The 22,283-nt window shown below is 53.3% G+C and overlaps 1 protein-coding gene across 2 annotated transcripts in view; it reads left to right on the forward strand.

The window, feature by feature from the left end:
• Positions 1 to 6,470: 6,470 nt before the first annotated feature.
• Positions 6,471 to 22,283, forward strand: part of Pi4kb (phosphatidylinositol 4-kinase beta) — a 30,001-nt gene continuing 14,188 nt past the window's right edge. The window contains exons 1-3 of one of the 2 annotated variants that reach the window (XM_051157684.1): positions 6,471 to 7,406; positions 12,455 to 12,499; positions 20,712 to 20,939. In XM_051157684.1, coding sequence (XP_051013641.1) covers positions 6,498 to 7,406; positions 12,455 to 12,499; positions 20,712 to 20,939 — 1,182 coding nt within the window. In that variant the 5' untranslated portion in view covers positions 6,471 to 6,497. The remainder of the gene's footprint in view (positions 7,407 to 12,454; positions 12,500 to 20,711; positions 20,940 to 22,283) is intronic. The other variant, XM_051157685.1, reaches the window with a different exon arrangement.

Genomic DNA, 22,283 nt, shown 5'->3' on the forward strand with positions numbered 1-22,283 from the left:
AGAGGGCCTAGTCGGCCTGGCGGGGTGGCGCGCGCCTATAACCCCAGCACTCGGGAGGCAGAGGCAGGCGGAGCTCTGTGAGTTTGAGGCCAGCCTGGTCTACAAAGGGAGATCCAAGCCGGGCGTGGTGGCGCACGCCTTTAATCCCAGCACTCGGGAGGCAGAGGCAGGCGGATCGCTGTGAGTTCGAGGCCAGCCTGGTCTACAAAGCGAGTCCATAATGGCCAAGGCTACACAGAGAAACCCTGTCTCGAAAAACCAAAAAAAAAAAAAAAAAAAAAAAAAAAAAAAAACAAAGGGAGATCCAAGGCAGCCAGGGCTACACAGAGAAACCCTGTCTCAAAAAACGAGAGAGAGAGAAAGAGAGAGAGAGAACCTAGTCTAAGCACATTTGCGACTTGACCAAGGAGGACTGGTTCAGAGAGAGGTGAGCAGTACAGGTTGCTGTCTTTGCCAGCTGTCAGTCTCAGCAGCGGCTCCTGGAGCAGGCTTGGGCTGTCTGGCTGGAATCTGCTTATACTTGCTTCATGGCCTTGCACAGAGTTCTCAGCTTGATCAATATTGACCTAACTACTGTGAGACCACTGCCCTTCCCCGTTCCCTTGCTGCTCTAGCTGAGAATGCCCTCTTCCCTGATGCCACCGTCCTTTGAGACCGTAGGCAAGCATACTTGTTTCCTGGTGGGGCTTGAGCTTGCTGGACTGCTCCGTCCAGAGTTTCCACAGGGAAAGATGGAGAAATTGTTCTCTACCAGTTAGGAGAAGGGGAGATGAGTTCTTAAAGCTTTCTGATGAGCCTTAAGACATGGAAAGGAATTTATTTTTTAAGAAAATTTTCATTTTGTGTATGGCTTTTTTGCTTGCCTGTAAGTGCATGTACCACATATGTGACTGTTGTCTCCAGAGGCCAGAAAAGCATGTCTGTTCCCTGGAACTGGGGTTAAAGATGGTTGTGAGCCACCACGTACATAGCTGTTGAACCATCTCTCCAGCCCCAGCAAGGAACTTTTTTAAAAAAAATTAAATTATTTATTTGTTATGTTATGTACATTGGTGTTTTGACTGCATGCATGTCTGTGTGACGGTGTCAGATCCCCTGGAACAGGAGTTACAGTTATGAGCTTCCATGTGAGTGCTGGGAACTGAACCCGCGTCCTCTAGAAGAGCAGCCAGTGCTCTTAATTGCTGAGCCATCTCTCCAGCCTGGAACTACTACTACTGCTTCTTCTTCTTCTTCTTCTTCTTCTTTTTTTTTTTTTTTTTTTTTTTTTTTTTTTTTTTTTTTTTTTTTTTGGTTTTTCAAGACAGTCTCTTTGTGTAGCCGTGGCTGTCCTGGACTCACTCGGTAAACCAGGCTGGCCTTGAACTCACAGAGATCTGCCTGCCTCTGCCTCCTGAGTGCTGGGATTACAGACATGCACTACCTTGCCCAGCTAGCAAGGAACTTCGTAACATCAGAACAAATGGTCTAGGATGACAGAGTTCCTTTTGAAGAGCAGCCTGTTTTTTAAAATTACTGCTAGCCGGTGTGGTGGCGCACGCCTTTAATCCCAGCACTCGGGAGGCAGAGGCAGGCGGATCGCTGTGAGTTCGAGGCCAGCCTGGTCTACAAAGTGAGTCCAGGACAGCCAAGGCTATACAGAGAAACCCTGTCTCACAAAACCAAAAAAAAAAAAAAATTACTGCTAAAGGAGTGTATGCACTTGGTAACATTCAATAGTGTTGTAGGGATTTATGGTCAACCTAGCAGTCCTTTCTGTTCATCCGTATGTGTACTCCCACAGGTTGGGGCTGACCTCTTTAACTATTGCAGTACAAAGTTCTATCTAAAGCTTATTACTGTAGTTTCACTTGAATGCTCGTGACTATTTTTTGGCCCTTTGTGCAGGAGAAGGTCTGATGATAGAGGATTGTCTAGGTAATTATGACAATATTTTTGTTTCTTCAGCCTGACGCGTAGCTTTAGCTACGTTAACTGGGGTGGGGTTTGCTGGAGATTGAACCCAGATACATGCTCATGTTAGGTAAACCCTCCACTACTGCCCGTGACCCTTGGCCCTCTTCCCCATGAACTTCTGAGGGCTTTCCTTTACTACCCACTTCAGACAGTGAGAAAGATATTGGCTCCTTTACCTTTTTTCTACTTCTTGTGACCCATCTCAAAGGATCCTTTAAAGGAAGGGAACTTGAGCTGGCCTGCTGTTATCAGTAGATCAGCTGATCTCTTAAAAGTCATTCTGTGAATGCAGGAGCATGTTAAAACACCAGGATTCATATTTATCATGCTTGGAAAGAGATTTGAAGAAGCAGTATTGATTGGGTAAGTTTGGGACTCGTAACATTTCTCCTGAAAGACCAGGTCAGTAAGTCTTTTCATGGAGACCTTTTTTTTTAGTTTTGTTTTTTTTTTTTTTAAGTTTTTTGAGACAGGGTTTCTCTGTGTAGCCTTGGCTGTCCTGGACTCTCTTTGTAGACCAGGCTGGCCTCAAACTTGCAGTGATCCGCCTGCCTCTGCCTCCCGAGTGCTGGGATTAAAGGCGTGCGCCACCACTGCCCGGCCTTGTTTTTTTATTTTAATCCTCTTACTTTCTTCAGAATAGTTACTGTTCCAAGGTTTAGTTTCATTCTATTTGTTTGTTTGTTTATTTTAGTATTTATTTATTTATTATGTATATAGCATTCTGCCTGCAGGCCAGAAGAGGGCACCAGATCTCATTATAGATGGCTGTGAGCCACTGTGTGGTTGCTGGGAATAGAACTCAGGACCTCTGGAAGAACAGACAGTGCTCCTAACCTCTGAGCTGTCTTTCTAACCCCTCATTGCATTTAAAGATGAAGAAATTAATGTTTTGAGCTGGATGTGGTGGCGCACACCTTTAATCCCAGCACTTGGAGGCCGAGGCAGATGGATCTCTGAGTTCAAGGTTAGCCAGGTCTACAAAGCGAGTGCAGGACAGCCAAGGCTACATGGAGAAACCCTGGAGAGAGGGGGGCCAGATATTAATGTTTAACACCATATTTGAATTAAATTTTGGAAAATCTCTTATTTCTATTACTTAGGTGTCTCTGCCCCTATATGTTTATTTGTGTGGGTGCACATGCATGTGAAGGTGAGACAACTTCTCATGACTTGATTGGTTCTCTCCTTCGCTTGAGGCACTAGGCTGACGTGCTCCTCCCCACTGAGCCTCTGCCTGGGCTCAGCTTTGTCTGCACATGTTGACACCCTTGGGCTTCCTGGGCCGCTGCGAGAGTCTTTGCTGTGGAAGCCCGTGAGCACCTGATGTGGGGCTCCTTGCTGAGCCCAGAGATTGTCCTCTTTCCCTACAGGGTAGAGGGTGATGCTGGCTTACCTGCCTTCCTGATCCCAATAATAAAAACAATTCCAATTAGTTGGGACAGGAAAATGAATTTCCTGGTGAAGTCTAAGGCACTGTTGTGTGTGAGAGTGACTGACCTTCATTTCCCTTGGAAGTCTGGGCCTGGTTGTCTTGTTGCCTGCCACTAACGCTGCACTCTCAGGGCCCTGTGTCTGGGCCTTGAACTTTGTATGTGACTGAGGATGACCTTGTGCTGTTGATCCTCCTGCCTCTGCCTCTCAGGGATTACAGTTCTACGTTCCATACCAGACCCTCGCTAAGGTTGAAATGAGACAGACTTTCAGGAGCTCTGTGATTTACAAGTCTCTGGAATAGAAAAAAAAAAAGAAAGGATGAGCCAGGCATATAGATCCTGGGGAAGAGTTAGCTGAACAGGATTGGTTTAGACTAGAAAACTTAGAAGGTAGACGTATTGGTTGAATTAGAGAGACCATGAGACAGCTACAGAAGTGTGGCAGGAGAGATTCCAGCTTCTTTCTTATTCCTGTGCGATCCACAGTTGCGGTTTCAGGCGGGCATCTAGGCAGCCATGCTGGCTCCCCTGATCAGAGGCACTGCCCAACCCTGGCAGAGAGCAGAGTGAGGGAACACGACCTCATCAGGAAGTGCAGAGACACATTTCATGGTGATAGAGTTGGGAGAAAGATGAACTAAAGTGTCTATTTTTGTTGGCATCTGGGAGTAGAAGAGAGTTTCCCATCTCTCTCCCTCTCTCTGCAAAGCTTTGGTAGTAACTGGGGGGCAGTAAACTGGACTGTATGACATTGGACAAGTGAGTGCGATGGGAGGAGGAAGGGAGGAGAAGGTGGCGTAGGTGGCAGAGTGCATGCCTAACACTCATGAAGCCCTGGATCCAGCCCCTGTCACTGCATACACTGGCACAGTGTCCGTGCCTCTACCCTAGCACTTGGCCAGCCAGAAATGCACGAGACCCCTGTCTGGGGAAAAAGTGAATAAAAGTTCCTCAGAATGACCACAAAAAGATACCGAACACCCTTTTCTTTTCTTCCTTCCTTCCTTTCTTTCTTTCTTTCTTTTTTTTTTTTTTTTTAAAAGATTTGTTTATTTATTGTATATACAGTGCACATCATATCACATTATAGATGGTTGTGAGCCACCATGAGGTTGCTGGGAATTGAACTCAGGACCTCTGGAAGAGCAGGCAGTGCCCTTAACCTCTGAGCCATCTCTCCAGCCCCAAACACCCTTTTCTAGCCACCCAAAGTATGGATAGCCCAGCCTCACTAGAGCACAGGGCAAGGTGATAGCACTTAGAAATCACTTCCATTCTACTTGTGCAAAGCCTCTCCCTTCTTCTAGCGTGTACATTGGCTGTTCTCTTTGCCAGTTTGGGACAAGGCCTCTAAGTCCTCTGATGGCCATGCCCGGATCTGAAGCCAGGACCACCTAACAAAATACTCTACATCTGTTCTCCTAGCCCTCAGCTTACTGTGGATTCTTCTAACCTGGTTTGGTGACACTCTGGAAGCTGCTCTTGGAGGCAATGGTGTTTTGTTTTGTTTTTGAGACAGGGTTTCTCTGTGTAGCCTTGACTGTCCTGGACTCGCTTTGTAGACCAGGCTGGCCTTGAACTCACAGCGATCCACCTGCCTCTGCCTCCCGAGTGCTGGGGTTAAAGGCGTGCGCTACCATGCCCAGCCTGGCAATAGCTTTTATCTGCAACATTATCTGACTACTTCTACAAGTCCATCCAGAGAGTTCCTAGTTTCAATTCCTATATGTCCCAGTTTTTTTTTAGAAGTTATAGACCCATGGGTCCTGATTTCTTTTTGTCTTCTGTTTGTTGAAAATATAAATATGGCTAATAATGTTTATTATTAGAAGCCTATAATTATTACAGCCATTTTATTTAACCCACTATAAAATCAATTAAAAAAAAAAAAAAAACCTGTTGTATTTTACATAAGCTTTATTTTACCTGGGCTGGGCAGATATTAACCCCCTAAACTACTTTTACCTCCCAGTCCCGCACCCCACGTCAGCTGCTCTAATAAGTTCTGTCTGGGCTACTTCCCATCTGTAACTCCATAAATAGTTGCTTATGCACCAAACCATGCTGGTGCACCTTCTTAGGGCCCTTCCCGTCCCTGGAGTGTGTACATGACAGTGGGGAAAGTGGTCAGGTAATAGTCACAATGACTAATGCAATTCATGCCCCTTACATAGTAATGGTATATGTGCACATGCCGTTTATTAACCTCGTATGGGGTTAGGATTCAGCTAGCATTAGTGAGTACTGCCACATGCCAGGAACTGTGGTACGTCCTTTCATCCACATAAGTTTGTCTTCTATACAGCAGCAATGTGAAGTATTTTTCCCCTCAATTTGCAATTGAAACTGAAACAGAAAATACGTGGTATAGTTGAGTTTGTACAATTTATAAACATAGAGCAAGGGTGTGATGTTAAGAAGCCAGATGAGAAAAGTGCTGCAGCTTCTGCAAGGCTGATGTGGCTGTTTTAACATGCTTTCTACTAAGAGAAGCCTCGTGTGGTGTCTGCTCCTGGTCCTGGGGCCCTGAGTCTGGAAGGGAAAGTATCTGTTACCAGATCCTAGAGCGGCAGCTGGTGTCTGAAAGTCCAGTACGTGGAAGGCTGAGGCAGGAGGAGTGCTGCAAGTTTACAATGAGCCTGTAAGACTGTCTGTCTCAGAAGACAGCAGCAGCTTTCATACTAAATAGAGAGAGAGGCAGAGGATTTAACATGTGAATTATGTTATGAATAAGGAGAATACCGTTTAAACAGGAAAAGTATCACCACAGGCGCACAGGAAGAACAAGAAAAAAAAATTTAAAGAAAAGAGAGTAAAATTTGAGTTACTTCCCAGTACACTGAAAAAACTGTAAGACTGTAAAGCATATCACATGTAAAACAGCATTTTGTGCATACACGCCAAGAACCAAGGCTGGATTGGGTAAGTAGAGAAGGAAGGATCACAAGTGAGGGCAGATGCCAGTTGATGACGTCATCTGATGTTGGAGGAGGAGGAGGAGCTCGGGCAAACTTGACAGTAGCGGGAAGACCTGAATCACTAACCAGTGTGTCTTCTTTTCTCCCTCCCTCCTCCAGCTTGGAAGCTCGAAGTTCGGCTGTAGCCATGGGAGACATGGTGGTGGAGCCTGCCACCCTGAAGCCACCTTGTGAGCCTGCTGCTAGCCCGTCAGGGAAGAATGGGGGCTCCTTGCTAAGTGCCATCACGGAGGGGGTGGGGGAGCTGGCAGTGATTGACCCTGAGGTGGCCCAGAAGGCCTGCCAGGAGGTGCTGGAGAAAGTCAAACTTTTGCATGGAGGTGTAGCCATCTCTAGCAAAGGCACCCCGCTGGAGTTGGTTAATGGGGATAGTGTGGACAGTGAAATCCGTTGCCTAGATGATCCACCTGCCCAGATTAGGGAGGAAGAAGATGAGATGGGGGCCACTGTGGCCTCTGGCACAGCCAAAGGAGCAAGAAGACGACGACAGAACAACTCAGCCAAACAGTCTTGGCTCCTGAGGCTGTTTGAGTCAAAACTATTCGACATCTCCATGGCCATTTCATACCTGTATAACTCCAAGGAGCCTGGGGTGCAGGCCTACATTGGCAACCGACTCTTCTGCTTTCGCAATGAGGATGTGGACTTCTATTTGCCCCAGTTGCTTAACATGTACATCCACATGGATGAGGACGTGGGCGATGCCATTAAACCCTACATCGTCCACCGCTGTCGCCAGAGCATAAACTTCTCTCTACAGTGCGCCCTGTTGCTCGGGGCTTACTCCTCAGACATGCACATCTCCACTCAGCGACACTCCCGAGGGACCAAGTTAAGGAAACTAATCCTCTCAGATGAGCTGAAGCCAGCTCACCGAAAGAGGGAGCTGCCATCTTTGAGCCCAGCCCCTGACACAGGGCTGTCTCCCTCCAAAAGGACTCACCAGCGCTCAAAGTCAGACGCTACAGCCAGCATAAGTCTCAGCAGCAACCTGAAACGGACAGCCAGCAACCCTAAAGTGGAGAATGAGGATGAGGTAAGGTGTGGGGGAGGGGCAAATGGCGAGGGATCTGAGGGTCGCATGGAGACAGGGTGTCTTACGTGGGTTGACTCTAATTTCCGTTCCCCCCTCTGTTCATTTCACTGATAAAGCTTGGAATGTTAGACTGGAAAGAGACCTTGGGATTCATGTATTCCGGTGGCCTCATCTTACACAGGAAAAATTCAGAGACTAGAGAGATAAAGTGACTTGCCTTGGGTCATCTAGCTAATGGCAAGGCCGATACTCTTAACCATGTCCAGGGCTGCTTTCACTAAACTGCATTATCATCCCATTAAGCACATACTAAGAACTGTGACACAGGCCTAATGCACCCTGCTTGAGACCTGGCCTAGTGGAGACGACGGCAGCCACCACAGGGAAGGACAGGGGGCTGTGCTCTTCCTGTGTGCGAGAGAGAGGGCGCTGAAAGAGCACCAGCTTCTCCTCCTGGCCCTGCTCACGGCTCCTTCCCTCACACCCCAAAGGTCCTACTTTCTTTTTTTCTTTTCTTTTTTTTTTTTTTAAGATTTATTTATTTATTGCATATGAGTGCTTTATCTGCAGAAGAGGGCATCAGATCACATTATAGATGGTTGTGAGCCACCATGTGGTTGCTGGGAATTGAACTCAGGACCTCTGGAAGAGCAGGCGGCGCTCTTAACTACTAAGCCATCTCTCCAGCCCGCAAAGGTCCTACTTTCTGTTCACCTAGAGTAAGGCTTATTCTCTACCAGTGGGGCCTCAGCAGAATGTACTGCAGCCTGCCTTTCTCTGAGATAACCCAAAAGGGAAGAGAGAGAGAGCCTTGGCAAAGTAAACCTAATGCCTAGTTGAGGAGCTGAGGGTGATTGAAAAGGAAGCTCGGCGGCAGCAGGGTATCTGTGTACAGTACAGAGCAGGAAGTGAGCAGGCAGTAGCTTAGTACATAAGGACAGACAGTGGGGAAAGGTACCCAGTGGATAAACAAGTTCCGTGGCCTGGTGTCCCCGGCAGGCAGTGGTGCTCTGGTCTTCATCTCTGGTTCACTGTTGGCAGCCTCTCGCCCTGGCTGCCAGCCAAGCCTGGGAAAGACGGAATATGAAAAAAGAAAGAAAGAATCTGCACTGTTGAAATGATTATACCCATGGTCCTGGCATCTGGCTGTGGGTGGTGTCAACCACCCACATTATGGATGCAATAGAGGGCAGTCAGTGGTTAGAGGAAGGAAAAGCAGTAGGCAAGGGAAACTCAGAGCCTGCTCTCCCTGGAAATATATTTCATTATGACATTTTAACAACACTGAAGCCAAATGTGCCAACATTTACTGACCACTGACGTGCTGGACAGTGAGCAGATGATGTCCATGGGCTCCTCACAGCTGCTCTAACTGGTGTTATTCACCAGTGAGGAACAGGCCTTAGAGAAGCGAACGTGTTCACTAAGGTCACTCAGGAGCCCAGTCCACAGCTCAGGCTCACAGTCACTCAGCTGAGCTGCCTAGGTTAGTCCTCAGCATTCGCTTCCCCAGATCCCAGCTGTAAGGGGTCACGGGAAAGAAGAGCCCAGGATGTGACAGCCCACACCTCCACGTCCATGTACAGGCAAAACCCTGGCTGTTCTGGGAACCAGTGTGGCGTGTGCCGTCTCTGTGTAGCTTGGCAGTGGAGTGCAGGGTCTAGGAAGGGAAGGTGCAGCAAGAAGGATTCTCCAGGTTTGGGTGGAGCTGAGGCCTAAAGGGCCTGCGCTTATCTGAAGGCTGCCTCATCTAAGATCAACCCTGGTTGGATGAGTGTGCGCACCTGGGCGGGGATTCATTGCGGCCTCTCGTCTGGCTTGACCTTTCCCTGTATCTGTTTTTAGTCTACATCTTAGGACCAGAAAAGCCGAGGCCTTAGGGTTTCTCTTACCTTGTGCTGGGGTCCTAAGCATCTAACTTCTGCTGCAGCATTGTGGGTGACTCTGGGCGGCAGGCGTCCTATGAGTGTTTACATCCCTAGCTCGGTTCTCCAGTTGCCTGTCTCCCCACTTGGCTCCTTTTGGGTTACTAGATGCAGGAAAGGAAGAAGACAGGACGTCCCCAGGCCCTCCTGGGTTGTCTGATGCTAACAGTGAGACCCTTGAACCCACTGAGGCTCCTTGGGAAATGTGAGAGCATGAAAGAGAAACAGAGAACACAAGCATAAGTGCCCAAGTCTCCAGACACGGAGACCTCAGCTCAGGGGTTCCTGCCGGTCCTGCTGACGTTTTGAGGATTATGTCCATCAGTGCCTCTGTGCTCGTGGTACCAAGGGAATTGGTTTTCCTTTTCTTCCTCCGTTGTATGAAACACTCACTGAGTCAACAGCTAATTGTCATCCTTGCACAATGCCCAGAGCACGGAGGATGAAATGCTATTCCTGGGCTAGGAGCTGATGCAGGGTATTTACCAAAGCTCCAACATGAGGAGCTTAAGCAAGATGCTCCAAAGGCCCTGACACTGCTCCCGGTCGCACTTTCCTTTTGGGCTCTGGTTAACCCCATGCTCCTCCCACTGTGGAAGAACTCCAGAGAAGTGGAGTGGAGCCTCAGGGGAGAGCAGCGTCCTGGACTACTTTTTGCCTCCAAATCTCCTTACAGAATTCTTTGTCAGACCTTACAGAAGTCCCCGTTTTCTTGTGAGGATTCCTTTATGTTCCCCACAGAGGGTTCTCTCTTTGTTCTCTCGCAGCCAACACACACGAGCCCACTCCTTTAAAGCAGTCCTCACCACCTCGGTTTCCCTTCCTATTTGTAGTCAAATGACAAATATTTTGGCATAAAGTTGGCAAGGTGGCACAAGAATCAGAGAGTGATTTAGGTACCAACCCCTAATCACACCCTCCCCTACATAATGGCACCCCAAAGACATGAGCTTTGTCTTTTCAGGACTGTAACCTTTGTACAGAGAACTCTGCTGCATGTCACACTGGAAGCCCTCCCAGGCTGACAAGGGTGTGATGTCAGCTCTTGGCTTCAGCTGTAGTCCCCGACACTGACTCAGTACTAGTGACTCAGGCCTAGGGACTAGGAGGAGAGCAGGTCATGGCACCCTCCTGACAGCCATGGATGATAATGAGTCCCCTGGGGCCTGTCTGGGAGAGGGCTGGCTAGAGCCAGTCCGCCTGCTCTTCCCCACCAGCTGACGAGTGGAGAAGGAACAGGTGGGTTATGATAGACCCTGCTGTCCCACTGCCTTTTACTTCCCACTTCCTCCCAAAGTAGAAGAGCTGGCCCGCGTGGTGGCACACACCTTTAGTCCCAGCACTCGGAAGGCAGAGGCAGGCGGATTTCTGTGAGTTCAAGGCCAGCCTGGTCTACAAAGTGAGTCCAGGACAGCCAGGGCTACACAGAGAAACCCTGTCCCCCCCCCCAAAGAAAAAGAAAGAAAAAAGAAAGAGAAAAAAGAAAAAAAAGAAAGAGTTGTACCCTTAACAGGGTGTTTCCAAATGTGGCTATACCCTGCTCTTCTGCTCAGTGCCTCGATCAAGAACTTCAGCCATAGGACTGAATTAAGCAGATGCTTGAAATGCTAACCAGACAAGAACAATGGCCACTGCCCTCTTGCTGTGGGAACTCCCAAGACTGTGCCTCTTCGTCCAGTCCCCTGCCCCCCCCCCCCGCCTTTGTGCACACATGCTGCTCCTGCTGCCTGCCCTGGTGGGCTATGTGGATAGAGCCCAGGGTGGCCCGTAGGCTGTGTGGGTAGAGCCCAGGATGGCCCATAGGCTGTGTGGGTAGAGCCCAGGGTGGCCCATAGGCTGTGTGGGTAGAGCCCAGGATGGCCCATAGGCTGTGTGGGTAGAGCCCAGGGTGGCCCGTAGGCTGTGTGGGTAGAGCCCAGGGTGGCCCGTAGGCTGTGTGGGTAGAGCCCAGGATGGCCCGTAGGCTGTGTGGGTAGAGCCCAGGATGGCCCGTAGGCTGTGTGGGTAGAGCCCAGGGTGGCCCGTAGGCTGTGTGGGTAGAGCCCAGGGTGGCCCGTAGGCTGTGTGGGTAGAGCCCAGGGTGGCCCAATGCATGCGCACTGCTCCACAGTTGCGGAATGAGCTGCCCCTCACTTTGTTCCCAGATAATCAGCTCAACGCAGGAGACAGATGATGTTTATTTTGTATTTTTGTTTCTTTGCCATTTTTTAATTCTATTTTTATTTTGGTTTCTTTTTCTTATTTTATTATAATTTATTCACATTAATTTGTTTTGTTTTGTTTTGTTAAAAAAGATTCTCAGTATGTAGCCGGGGCTAGCCTTGAACTCTTGATCCTTCTGCCTCAGCCTTGCAGGTACTGAGATTACAGGCGTGTGTTACTGCACTTAGCTGGGGTGATGTCTAGATTATTGGGATCTAGACTTTGGGCTGAGATCAATACTGCTCCTGCCCTGCTAATTAGCTTACTCAGATGGATTTAGCTAGGATCTAATTGTCCAAAAACAATCACAAAATATAATATCTTCAGTGTCATGTGTAATAGCCTGACAGGAAGCCCCAGAAGGTTTGATAGCTGTGAGACTGACGTGAGGGTCCAGCCCGCAGCTTCAGGTTCCTGGGTTGGGGATGCCTTTGCCACACAGGTTCAAGGTTGGGGTTAGAGTGCAGGGCTTAGAGGAGATACCTAACCCTAAAGGCCAGCTCTTCCTGAGACTGCCGAGAAGCTGGAGGAACAGACCTTCTAGTACAGGGTCATGCAGTGTGTGGTTGTCCCCATGGTTGAAAGTCTGTGGACGAGTGACATGAGAAGTGAACCTGGGCAGGCAGTCACTGCACTAGAGACCAGCTCAGGGTATTGATCTAACAGGAAGATGTGTTCAGGCAAGAAGAGAAGCTAAATTAGAAAACCTTGATCTTGAGGTCTGGGCTGGCTTTCCAACATCCCATAGTCTCTGGACTCTGGGCAAGTGTTGGGGCCAGGCTGACCATCTTCCACTAAAGCAGAATAATGTAGCTGCACAAGAGAAGCAGTTATGAACCGAGTTGGAGCTAAATTCTTTGCCTTTGTCTCTTTCCCTCCCCACCCGCCCCTTCTTCCCCATGCCCTCTGGCCCTTTCCCAGGAGCTCTCCTCCAGCACCGAGAGTGTTGATAATTCATTCAGTTCCGTAAGTGGGGCCAGGCTGGGACTGGGTGGCAGGCTCCCCCCACGGCCGCATTTCCTCTCCGTCCCATGTCTTCTATGGCCAGTGAAGGCCCCTTTAGTTGCAGGAGATTAGTATCTCCATGCCAGGCTTCCTGGACCTGCAGGCATTGCCCCTGAGCCTAGGCCCAGACAGGCTCAGAGACAGCAGCTGCGATGTGGTGCTGCTTAGCCTTAGCTCCTAGGTCTCTGGAGCAAACAGCTGGGAGAGGTAGAATTTACTCCTGGATTAAAGCCAAGGACTGCTTGGCAGAAACCTTCAGGATCCCATTTCTCCCACCAAGAACCGTTTCCCCATGGCTTCTGCCATCAGCCCATCAAATATTTATCCAGTTTTCTAAATGTTAGGCCCTGTGCTGGCTGAGCCAACTCCTGAAACAAAAGGAATTGGCCTGAGGGAAAACTGTACCTTCCCACAACTGGTTTTCCTTTTTAACTTCATTTCTTCTAGGTCTGAGTTCTTCCCTTTCCCCAGCTCACTGCCCAGGGTACCCCTTAATCCCTGCTCTCTTTTCTTAGTCCCTCTCAGCCAACCCTACAGGGTCGTGGACCTTGTTCCCGGGCAAAGACGTGAGAGGAAATGCTGGACCCTCTGGGAGTTTGGATGATGTTTAACATTTTACTCTTTGTCTACCCAATGTCCCCTAGTTCCTGCGCTGACCCTTAACCGTGATCCCTTCTCCTCACATGTGGCAGGGGATGGGGTCACATCCAGTGTGATTAGGTAACACAGGGGCCTACAACTGAAAGGCTGATTTGAGGATGGAAAAGAATTCTGGTGTTTCTAATATGAAATGACTGTGAATTGGTTGGGGTGGAGGGTCCTTGGGACAGTGACCCTTTGCCACCTGAGTGGATGGATTCAGGGATCAGGATAAAGGCATGAGTCTGTAGCTCTTGGTCCTGTCCCACCCCCAACACATGAGTCTGTAGCTCTCGGTCCTGCCCCAACACGCTCTTTCTGGGATGAGTCCAGGGCCCCATTCCTTTCTTGATGCATTGCCCCCCCTCCCAGGATATTTGTAGGTGCCTCTGACATCTACTTCCAGTTTCTTTCCTTTCTCTCTCAACCCTGTCCCCAAGGCTCCCCTTCCTCACTACGGTGCGGGCTCTAAGCCAGCCCACTTCCTCCCATCATGGGGTGGAGGCCATGAGGTTCCTCTGCACCCCGACTCTATTCCACATGTACAGGTTAACATAGTATTGCCCAGCTCACAAAAGAAGCTTCTGGATGGGGAAAACTTGACAAAGCCCACCCTAAATGAAGAGCTCCGGGCAGTCAGGAGCTGCGGGGGAGACAGACTCATAGGTTTCCCAACACTACCTGACCAGCCTTAAACACTTGCATATATGTGCAGCACTAATTGGCCTTAGTAAGAGCTGAATAAAGCAAGAGTAAGGGTTTGGAGAGGTGGCTCAGTGCTTCAGAGCACTGGTTGTTCTTGCAAAGGACCTGGTTTGATTCCCAGCACCCATATGATGGTTCGCAACCACCTGTGTGTAACTCCAGTCTCAGGATTGGTACCCTCTTCTTGCCTCCATGGGCAGTGCACACACATGGTGTATAGACTTACATGCAGGCAAAAATACCCATACACATAAATACATTCTCCAGAAATTCACCAGGTGTAGTGGTGTGTGCCCTGAACCCCAGCACTTGGGAGGCAAAGGTGGGCAGATCTCTGAGTTCGACGTCTAGGCCGGTCAGAGCTACATAGGCAGCCCTTGTCTCAAAAGCAAAGACAATGTCTAAGCCCAGTAGTTTCACCTTTCTACAGTATTGTAACACTATTACAGAAAAGGTGGAAAGAAACTGGGTCTTTCTGCTCCCATTGTGTCTACACTCTGAATTAATCTACTTTCAAAAATATAATTTTTACTATAGAAGAGATCGTGAATTCAAAAGGGAGTAGGAGAGACGTGGGCAAGGGTAGAGATGATACACAGTATATTCATATATGAAGTTCTCAAAACAACTTTTTCATTAATAAATGGAGTCTTAAATAAAGCTTGTTCTTAACCTAAAAAAAGAAAGGAAGAAAACAAAAGGTGTTATTCTCTTTTTCCTTCTAGTGTGAGCAGTGAGGGTGGAGACTCTGCATCAGAAAGCTTGGTGTAGTGACCAGCACTGAGAGGGTAGAGGCAGGAGGATTCCAGTGAGTTCAAGGTTCACCTGGTCTACATGAGCCTTGGAAAGAAAGAAAGAAAGAAAAAAACCTCAAAGAAATAGAAAGGGAGGCCAGGCGTGGTGGCGCACACCTTTAATCCCAGCACTCAGGAGGCACAGGCAGGCGGGTCTCTGAGAATTTAAGGTCATCCTGGTCTACAGAGCGAGTCCAAGACAGCTAAGGCTACACAGAGAAACCTGTCTCAGGGCTGGAGAGATGGCTCAGTGGTTAAAAGCACCGCGTGCTCTTCCAGAGGTTCAGTTCCCAGCACCTCATGGTGGCTCACAACCATCTATAATGTATCTGCTGCCCTATTCTGCAGATAAAGCACTCATATACAATACATAAGTAAATTTTAAAAAGAAAAAGAAACCCTGTCTCAGAGAGGAGGAGCTTGTTCTATGTAGCTGAGGAGATATGATGAGATACGGAATTGTGTAGTGGTGTGTAGCCCTGGCTGACCTAGTACTCACTAGCCCAGGCTGCCCCAGAATTTGTGGCAGCCTCCCAAGTGTTGGAATGTGGGTCACCATGCACAGCATGTGGGTTTTGTTTGCTTATTTGAATTGGGTTCTTGCTATATAGCCCAGGCTGGTTTCCAGCTTGTGACCCTCCTTGCCTTGCCTGTCGAGGTGCTCGATCTGCCCAGCATGGAGGCTGTCTGATACCGTGTCCCTGTGGTGGAAAGCTGAGACTAGTGCGCTCTTCATCATGTCTATCCGGATCCATCTTTCTCCCCACCCTACCTTACTCTTCAGACTGACTCTGAGGACCAAAATTTACCACAGGGACCTAAATTGAGGAGCCTAGAGGCAGGGGAAGAGGACATAGGGGAGCTGATGGAGACAGGCCTTCAGAAGGGCCACCCAGAGCTAAAGGAGCTACTGCTCTCTCCACCTGTGCACACCACCCCCACCTGCCTCCTCTCCTGCCTTCCCCACCTGTGCACACCACCCCCACCTGCCTCCTCTCCTGCCTTCCCCACCTGTGCACACCACCCCCACCTGCCTCCTCTCCTGCCTTCCCCACCTGTGCACACCACCCCCACCTGCCTCCTCTCCTGCTTTCCCCACCTGTGCACACCACCCCCACCTGCCTCCTCTCCTGCTTTCCCCACCTGTGCACACCACCCCCACCTGCCTCCTCTCCTGCCTTCCCCACCTGTGCACACCACCCCCACCTGCCTCCTCTCCTGCTCTCTCCACCTGTGCACACCACCCCCACCTGCCTCCTCTCCTGCTTTCCCCACCTGTGCACACCACCCCCACCTGCCTCCTCTCCTGCTCTCTCCACCTGTGCACACCACCCCACCTGCCTCCTCTCCTGCTCTCTCCACCTGTGCACACCACCCCCACCTCCTCTCTCCTGCTTTCCCCACCTGTGCACACCACCCCCACCTGCCCACCTGCTCCTCTCCTGCCTTCCCCACCTGTGCACACCACCCCCACCTGCCTCCTCTCCTGCCTTCCCCACCTGTGCACACCACCCCCACCTGCCTCCTCTCCTGCTCTCTCCACCTGTGCACACCACCCCCACCTGCCTCCTCTCCTGCCTTCCCCACCTGTGCACACCACCCCCCACCTGCCTCCTCTCCTGCTTTCCCCCCCTGTGCACACCACCCCCCCCCCCCACTGCCTCCTCTCCTGCCTTCCCCACCTGTGCACACCACCCCACCTGCCTCCTCTCCTGCCTTCCCCACCTGTGCACACCACCACCCCACCTGCCTCCTCTCCTGCTCTCTCCACCTGTGCACACCAACCCCCACCTGCCCTCCTCTCTGCCTTCCCCACCTGTGCACACCACCCCCACCTGCCTTCTCTCCTGCCTTCCTCACCTGTGCCACCACCCCACCTGCCTCCTCTCCTGCCTTCCCCACCTGTGCACACCACCCCCACCTGCCTCCTATCCTGCCTTCCCCACCTGTGGCACACCACCCCACCTGCCTTCTCTCCTGCCTTCCTCACCTGTGCCACCACCCCCACCTGCCTCCTCTCCTGCCTTCCCCACCTGTGCACACCACCCCCCACCTGCCTCCTCTCCTGCCTTCCCCACCTGTGCACACCACCCCCACCTGCCTTCTCTCCTGCCTTCCTCACCTGTGCCACACCCCCACCTGCCTCCTCTCCTGCCTTCCCCACCTGTGCACACCACCCCCACCTGCCTCCTCTCCTGCCTTCCCCACCTGTGCACACCCCCCCACCTGCCTCCTCTCCTGCCTTCCCCACCTGTGCACACCACCCCCACCTGCCTCCTCTCCTGCTCTCCCCACCTGTGCACACCACCCCCACCTGCCTCCTCTCCTGCCTTCCCCACCTGTGCACACCACCCCCACCTGCCTTCTCTCCTGCCTTCCTCACCTGTTCACCACCCCCACCTGCCTCTCTCTGCCTTCCTTCCCACCTGTTTCACACCACCCCCACCTGCCTCCTCTTCCTGCCTTCCCCACCTGTGTCACACCACCCACCTGCGCTACTCTCCTGCTTTCCCTCCCACCTGTGCCTCCTATCCCCCTGCTCTCTCTTCTTCCCCACCTGTGGCAGCACCACCCCCACCTTCCTCCTCTCCTGCCTTCCCCACCTGTGCACACCACCACCCACCGTGCCTTCTCTCCTGCCTTCCCCACCTGTGCACACCACACCCCCCACCTGGCCTTCTCTCCTGCTTCCTCCAGTCCCACCTGTGCACACCACCGCCCACCTAGCCTCCTCCTCTCCTGGCTTCCCCACCTGTGCACAGCCACCCCCACCTGCCTCCTCTCCTGCCTTCCCCACCTGTGCACACCACCCCCCACCTGGCCCTCCTCTCCTGGCTTCCCCACCTTTGCACACCACCCCCACCTTGTCCCTCCTCTCCTGCCTTCCCCAACCTGTTGCACACGCACCCCCACCTGCCTCCTCTCCTGCCTCCCACCTGTGCACACCACCCCACCTGCCTCCTCTCCTGCCTTCCCCACCTGTGCACACCACCCCCCCACCTGCCTCCTCTCCTGCCTTCCCCACCTGTGCACACCACCCCCCACCTGCCTCCTCTCCTGCCTTCCCCACCTGTGCACACCACCCCCACCTGCCTCCTCTCCTGCCTTCCCCACCTGTGCACACCACCCCCACCTGCCTCCTCTCCTGCCTTCCCCACCTGTGCACACCACCCCACCTGCCTCCTCTCCTGCCTTCCCCACCTGTGCACACCACCCCACCTGCCTCCTCTCCTGCCTTCCCCACCTGTGCACACCACCCCCACCTGCCTCCTCTCCTGCTTCCCCACCTGTGCACACCACCCCCACCTGCCTCCTCTCCTGCCTTCCCCACCTGTGCACACCACACCCACCTGCCTCCTCTCCTGCCTTCCCCACCTGTGCACACCACCCCCACCTGCCTCCTCTCCTGCCTTCCCCACCTGTGCACACCACCCCCACCTGCCTCCTCTCCTGCCTTCCCCACCTGTGCACACCACCCCCACCTGCCTCCTCTCCTGCCTTCCCCACCTGTGCACACCACCCCCACCTGCCTCCTCTCCTGCTTTCCCCACCTGTGCACACCACCCCCACCTGCCTCCTCTCCTGCTTCCCCACCTGTGCACACCACCCCCACCTGCCTCCTCTCCTGCCTTCCCCACCTGTGCACACCACCCCCACCTGCCTCCTCTCCTGCTTTCCCCACCTGTGCACACCACCCCCACCTGCCTCCTCTCCTGCTTTCCCCACCTGTGCACACCACCCCCACCTGCCTCCTCTCCTGCCTTCCCCACCTGTGCACACCACCCCCACCTGCCTCCTCTCCTGCCTTCCTCACCTGTGCACACCACCCCCACCTGCCTCCTCTCCTGCTTTCCCCACCTGTGCACACCACCCCCACCTGCCTCCTCTCCTGCCTTCCCCACCTGTGCACACCACCCCCACCTGCCTTTCTCCTGCTTTCCCCACCTGTGCACACCACCCCCACCTGCCTCCTCTCCTGCTTTCCCCACCTGTGCACACCACCCCCACCTGCCTTCTCTCCTGCTTTCCCCACCTGTGCACACCACCCCCACCTGCCTCCTCTCCTGCCTTCCCCACCTGTGCACACCACCCCCACCTGCCTCCTCTCCTGCCTTCCCCACCTGTGCACACCACCCCCACCTGCCTCCTCTCCTGCCTTCCCCACCTGTGCACACCACCCCCACCTGCCTCCTCTCCTGCCTTCCCCACCTGTGCACACCACCCCCACCTGCCTCCTCTCCTGCTTTCCCCACCTGTGCACACCACCCCACCTGCCTCCTCTCCTGCTTTCCCCACCTGTGCCACACCACCCCACCTGCCTCCTCTCCTGCCTTCCCCACCTGTGCACACCACCCCCACCTGCCTCCTCTCCTGCCTTCCCCACCTGTGCACACCACCCCCACCTGCCTCCTCTCCTGCCTTCCCCACCTGTGCACACCACCCCCACCTGCCTCCTCTCCTGCCTTCCCCACCTGTGCACACCACCCCCACCTGCCTTCTCTCCTGCTTTCCCCACCTGTGCACACCACCCCCACCTGCCTCCTCTCCTGCCTTCCCCACCTGTGCACACCACCCCCACCTGCCTCCTCTCCTCCCTTCCCCACCTGTGCACACCACCCCCACCTGCCTTCTCTCCTGCCTTCCCCACCTGTGCACACCACCCCCACCTGCCTCCTCTCCTGCCTTCCCCACCTGTGCACACCACCCCCACCTGCCTCCTCTCCTGCCTTCCCCACCTGTGCACACCACCCCCACCTGCCTCCTCTCCTGCCTTCCCCACCTGTGCACACCACCCCCACCTGCCTCCTCTCCTGCCTTCCCCACCTGTGCACACCACCCCCACCTGCCTCCTCTCCTGCCTTCCCCACCTGTGCACACCACCCCCACCTGCCTCCTCTCCTGCCTTCCCCACCTGTGCACACCACCCCCACCTGCCTCCTCTCCTGCTTTCCCCACCTGTGCACACCACCCCCACCTGCCTCCTCTCCTGCCTTCCCCACCTGTGCACACCACCCCCACCTGCCTCCTCTCCTGCTTTCCCCACCTGTGCACACCACCCCCACCTGCCTCCTCTCCTGCCTTCCCCACCTGTGCACACCACCCCCACCTGCCTTCTCTCCTGCCTTCCCCACCTGTGCACACCACCCCCACCTGCCTCCTCTCCTGCTTTCCCCACCTGTGCACACCACCCCCACCTGCCTCCTCTCCTGCCTTCCCCACCTGTGCACACCACCCCCACCTGCCTTCTCTCCTGCCTTCCCCACCTGTGCACACCACCCCCACCTGCCTCCTCTCCTGCCTTCCCCACCTGTGCACACCACCCCCACCTGCCTCCTCTCCTGCTTTCCCCACCTGTGCACACCACCCCCACCTGCCTTTTCTTTTCTGATGGATTATGTCCTCATTGATTGCTCACCCTCTTCTCATCACCTGCATGTGCACTTAGCTCTTACAAGAATGTGGGGTGGTCGGGGTGTGCTCTGTGGAGAACAACAGAGGTCTCAGGAAACAGCATCTACTTTCAAAAATATAATTTTTATTATAGAATGGATCATGAATTCAAAAGGGAGTAGGAGAGACTTGGGCAAGGGTGGGAAAATACCGATTCAGGTCCCTTCCCTAGTTTCACAGGGCCTGGCAGAGCCCTCAGCACTGATGCAGCCTGGGGGCCAAAGTGAGAAAAGGATAACCCTGTCTTTGAGATGAGTAGAGCACTTCAGGTATGACCTCCTCTATCTGAGGGTCTGGGTGGCCTTTCTAGACTTTGTCCCCTTGCCTGGGCTTGGGCAGGCTTTGAGGACTCAAGTCCAAGGAAAGGGTTCTATTCCAGTTAGCCAAGTTCAAAGCATCCTGAGTACCCAGGAAGGAACTTTCAGAGAGATGTCTTCTTCCCAATTCAAGCTGAAAGAAATATAGGGGGAAATCCCTGCCATGGTTCTTTGAGCACTGGGGGCCCTGGCCAGGAGCAATAGGAGGGCTAGGCCACTTTTTTCAACGTGTTCTTTACCATCTTTATTTAATCCAACCCTCTGTAGCCTATCCGGCTGGCCCCCGAACGAGAGTTCATCAAGTCCTTGATGGCAATCGGCAAACGGCTAGCCACGCTCCCCACGAAAGAGCAGAAGACACAAAGGCTGATCTCAGAGCTCTCCCTGCTCAACCATAAGCTCCCTGCCCGTGTCTGGCTGCCCACGGCTGGATTTGACCACCACGTGGTCCGTGTGCCCCACACACAAGCTGTTGTTCTCAATTCCAAGGATAAGGTAAGCGGGCTCTGGCCCGAGCCCCTCCCCTCCCCTGACTGCGCTCTCATGGCTGCAACTCCACCTCCTTACTCTTGTGATGTGAGGACCTGAGACCCCTCCTGTGGCCTTCTTGGCCTTTGTTTTTATGAACTAAAGTCGTTCACCTTGTGGCTGCTCACCCTCCTTTTGGTAGCCCCTCCTGTCTTTCTGTAACTTTCCAGCGATCCAGGCACAACCACCATGTGTGTAAAGGAAAATTTTTATAAGACTTTTTTGAACAGCGTGGGTAGAAAGGAAAGAAATATCCTCAATTCTTACTAGGGAAAGTAAGCTATGTTTGTCTGCTTACTGGGGTGATGGTCCCCATGGCTCATGGTCTCCTCTCACAGCAAGTACTGGAAATTAGGATTCTCCTTGGGATCCAGTTTTTGTGTCTCCCTCCCTGGGCCTGACTTCTCATGAGCCCACAGAGTCCCTAGGCCCCTCTGAAGGACTGTCACTGGTAGTGGGACGTGTGCACTCTGAAGCCCTGCTGAGAGCTAGGAGGCCAGCTGTGCGTCCCTGCCCGTACGTGTTGTCCACAGTCAGAGGGATGGGAGCAGAAAACACCGTCAGTGGGACTGAGGTGGGAGGCAATGGGACTGAGGTGGGGGGCAGTGGGCCTGAGGTAGGGGGGCAGTGGGACTGAGGTGGGGGGCAGTGGGACTGAGGTGGGAGGGCAGTGGGACTGAGGTGGGAGGGCAGTGGGACTGAGGTGGGGGGCAGTGGGACTGAGGTGGGGGGCAGTGGGACTGAGGTGGGAGGCAGTGGGACTGAGGTGGGGGGGCAGTGGGACTGAGGTGGGGGACAGTGGGACTGAGGTGGGGGGTCAGTGGGACTGAGGTGGGGGGCAGTGGGACTGAGGTGGGGGGTCAGTGGGACTGAGGTGGGAGGCAGTGGGACTGAGGTGGAGGGCAGTGGGACTGAGGTGGGGGACAGTGGGACTGAGGTGGGGGGCAGTGGGACTGAGGTGGGAGGGCAGTGGGACTGAGGTGGGAGGGCAGTGGGACTGAGGTGGGGGGGCAGTGGGACTGAGGTGGGGGGGCAGTGGGACTGAGGTGGGGGGGCAGTGGGACTGAGGTGGGGGGCAGTGGGACTGAGGTGGGGGCAGTGGGACTGAGGTGGGAGGGCAGTGGGACTGAGGTGGGAGGGCAGTGGGACTGAGGTGGGGGACAGTGGGACTGAGGTGGGAGGGCAGTGGGACTGAGGTGGGGGGCAGTGGGACTGAGGTGGGGGGCAGTGGGACTGAGGTGGGGGGCAGTGGGACTGAGGTGGGAGGCAGTGGGACTGAGGTGGGAGGCAGTGGGACTGAGGTGGGAGGGC

This window comes from Acomys russatus, chromosome 15 (assembly GCF_903995435.1).
Source record: "Acomys russatus chromosome 15, mAcoRus1.1, whole genome shotgun sequence".
Classification (NCBI taxonomy): domain Eukaryota; kingdom Metazoa; phylum Chordata; class Mammalia; order Rodentia; family Muridae; genus Acomys; species Acomys russatus.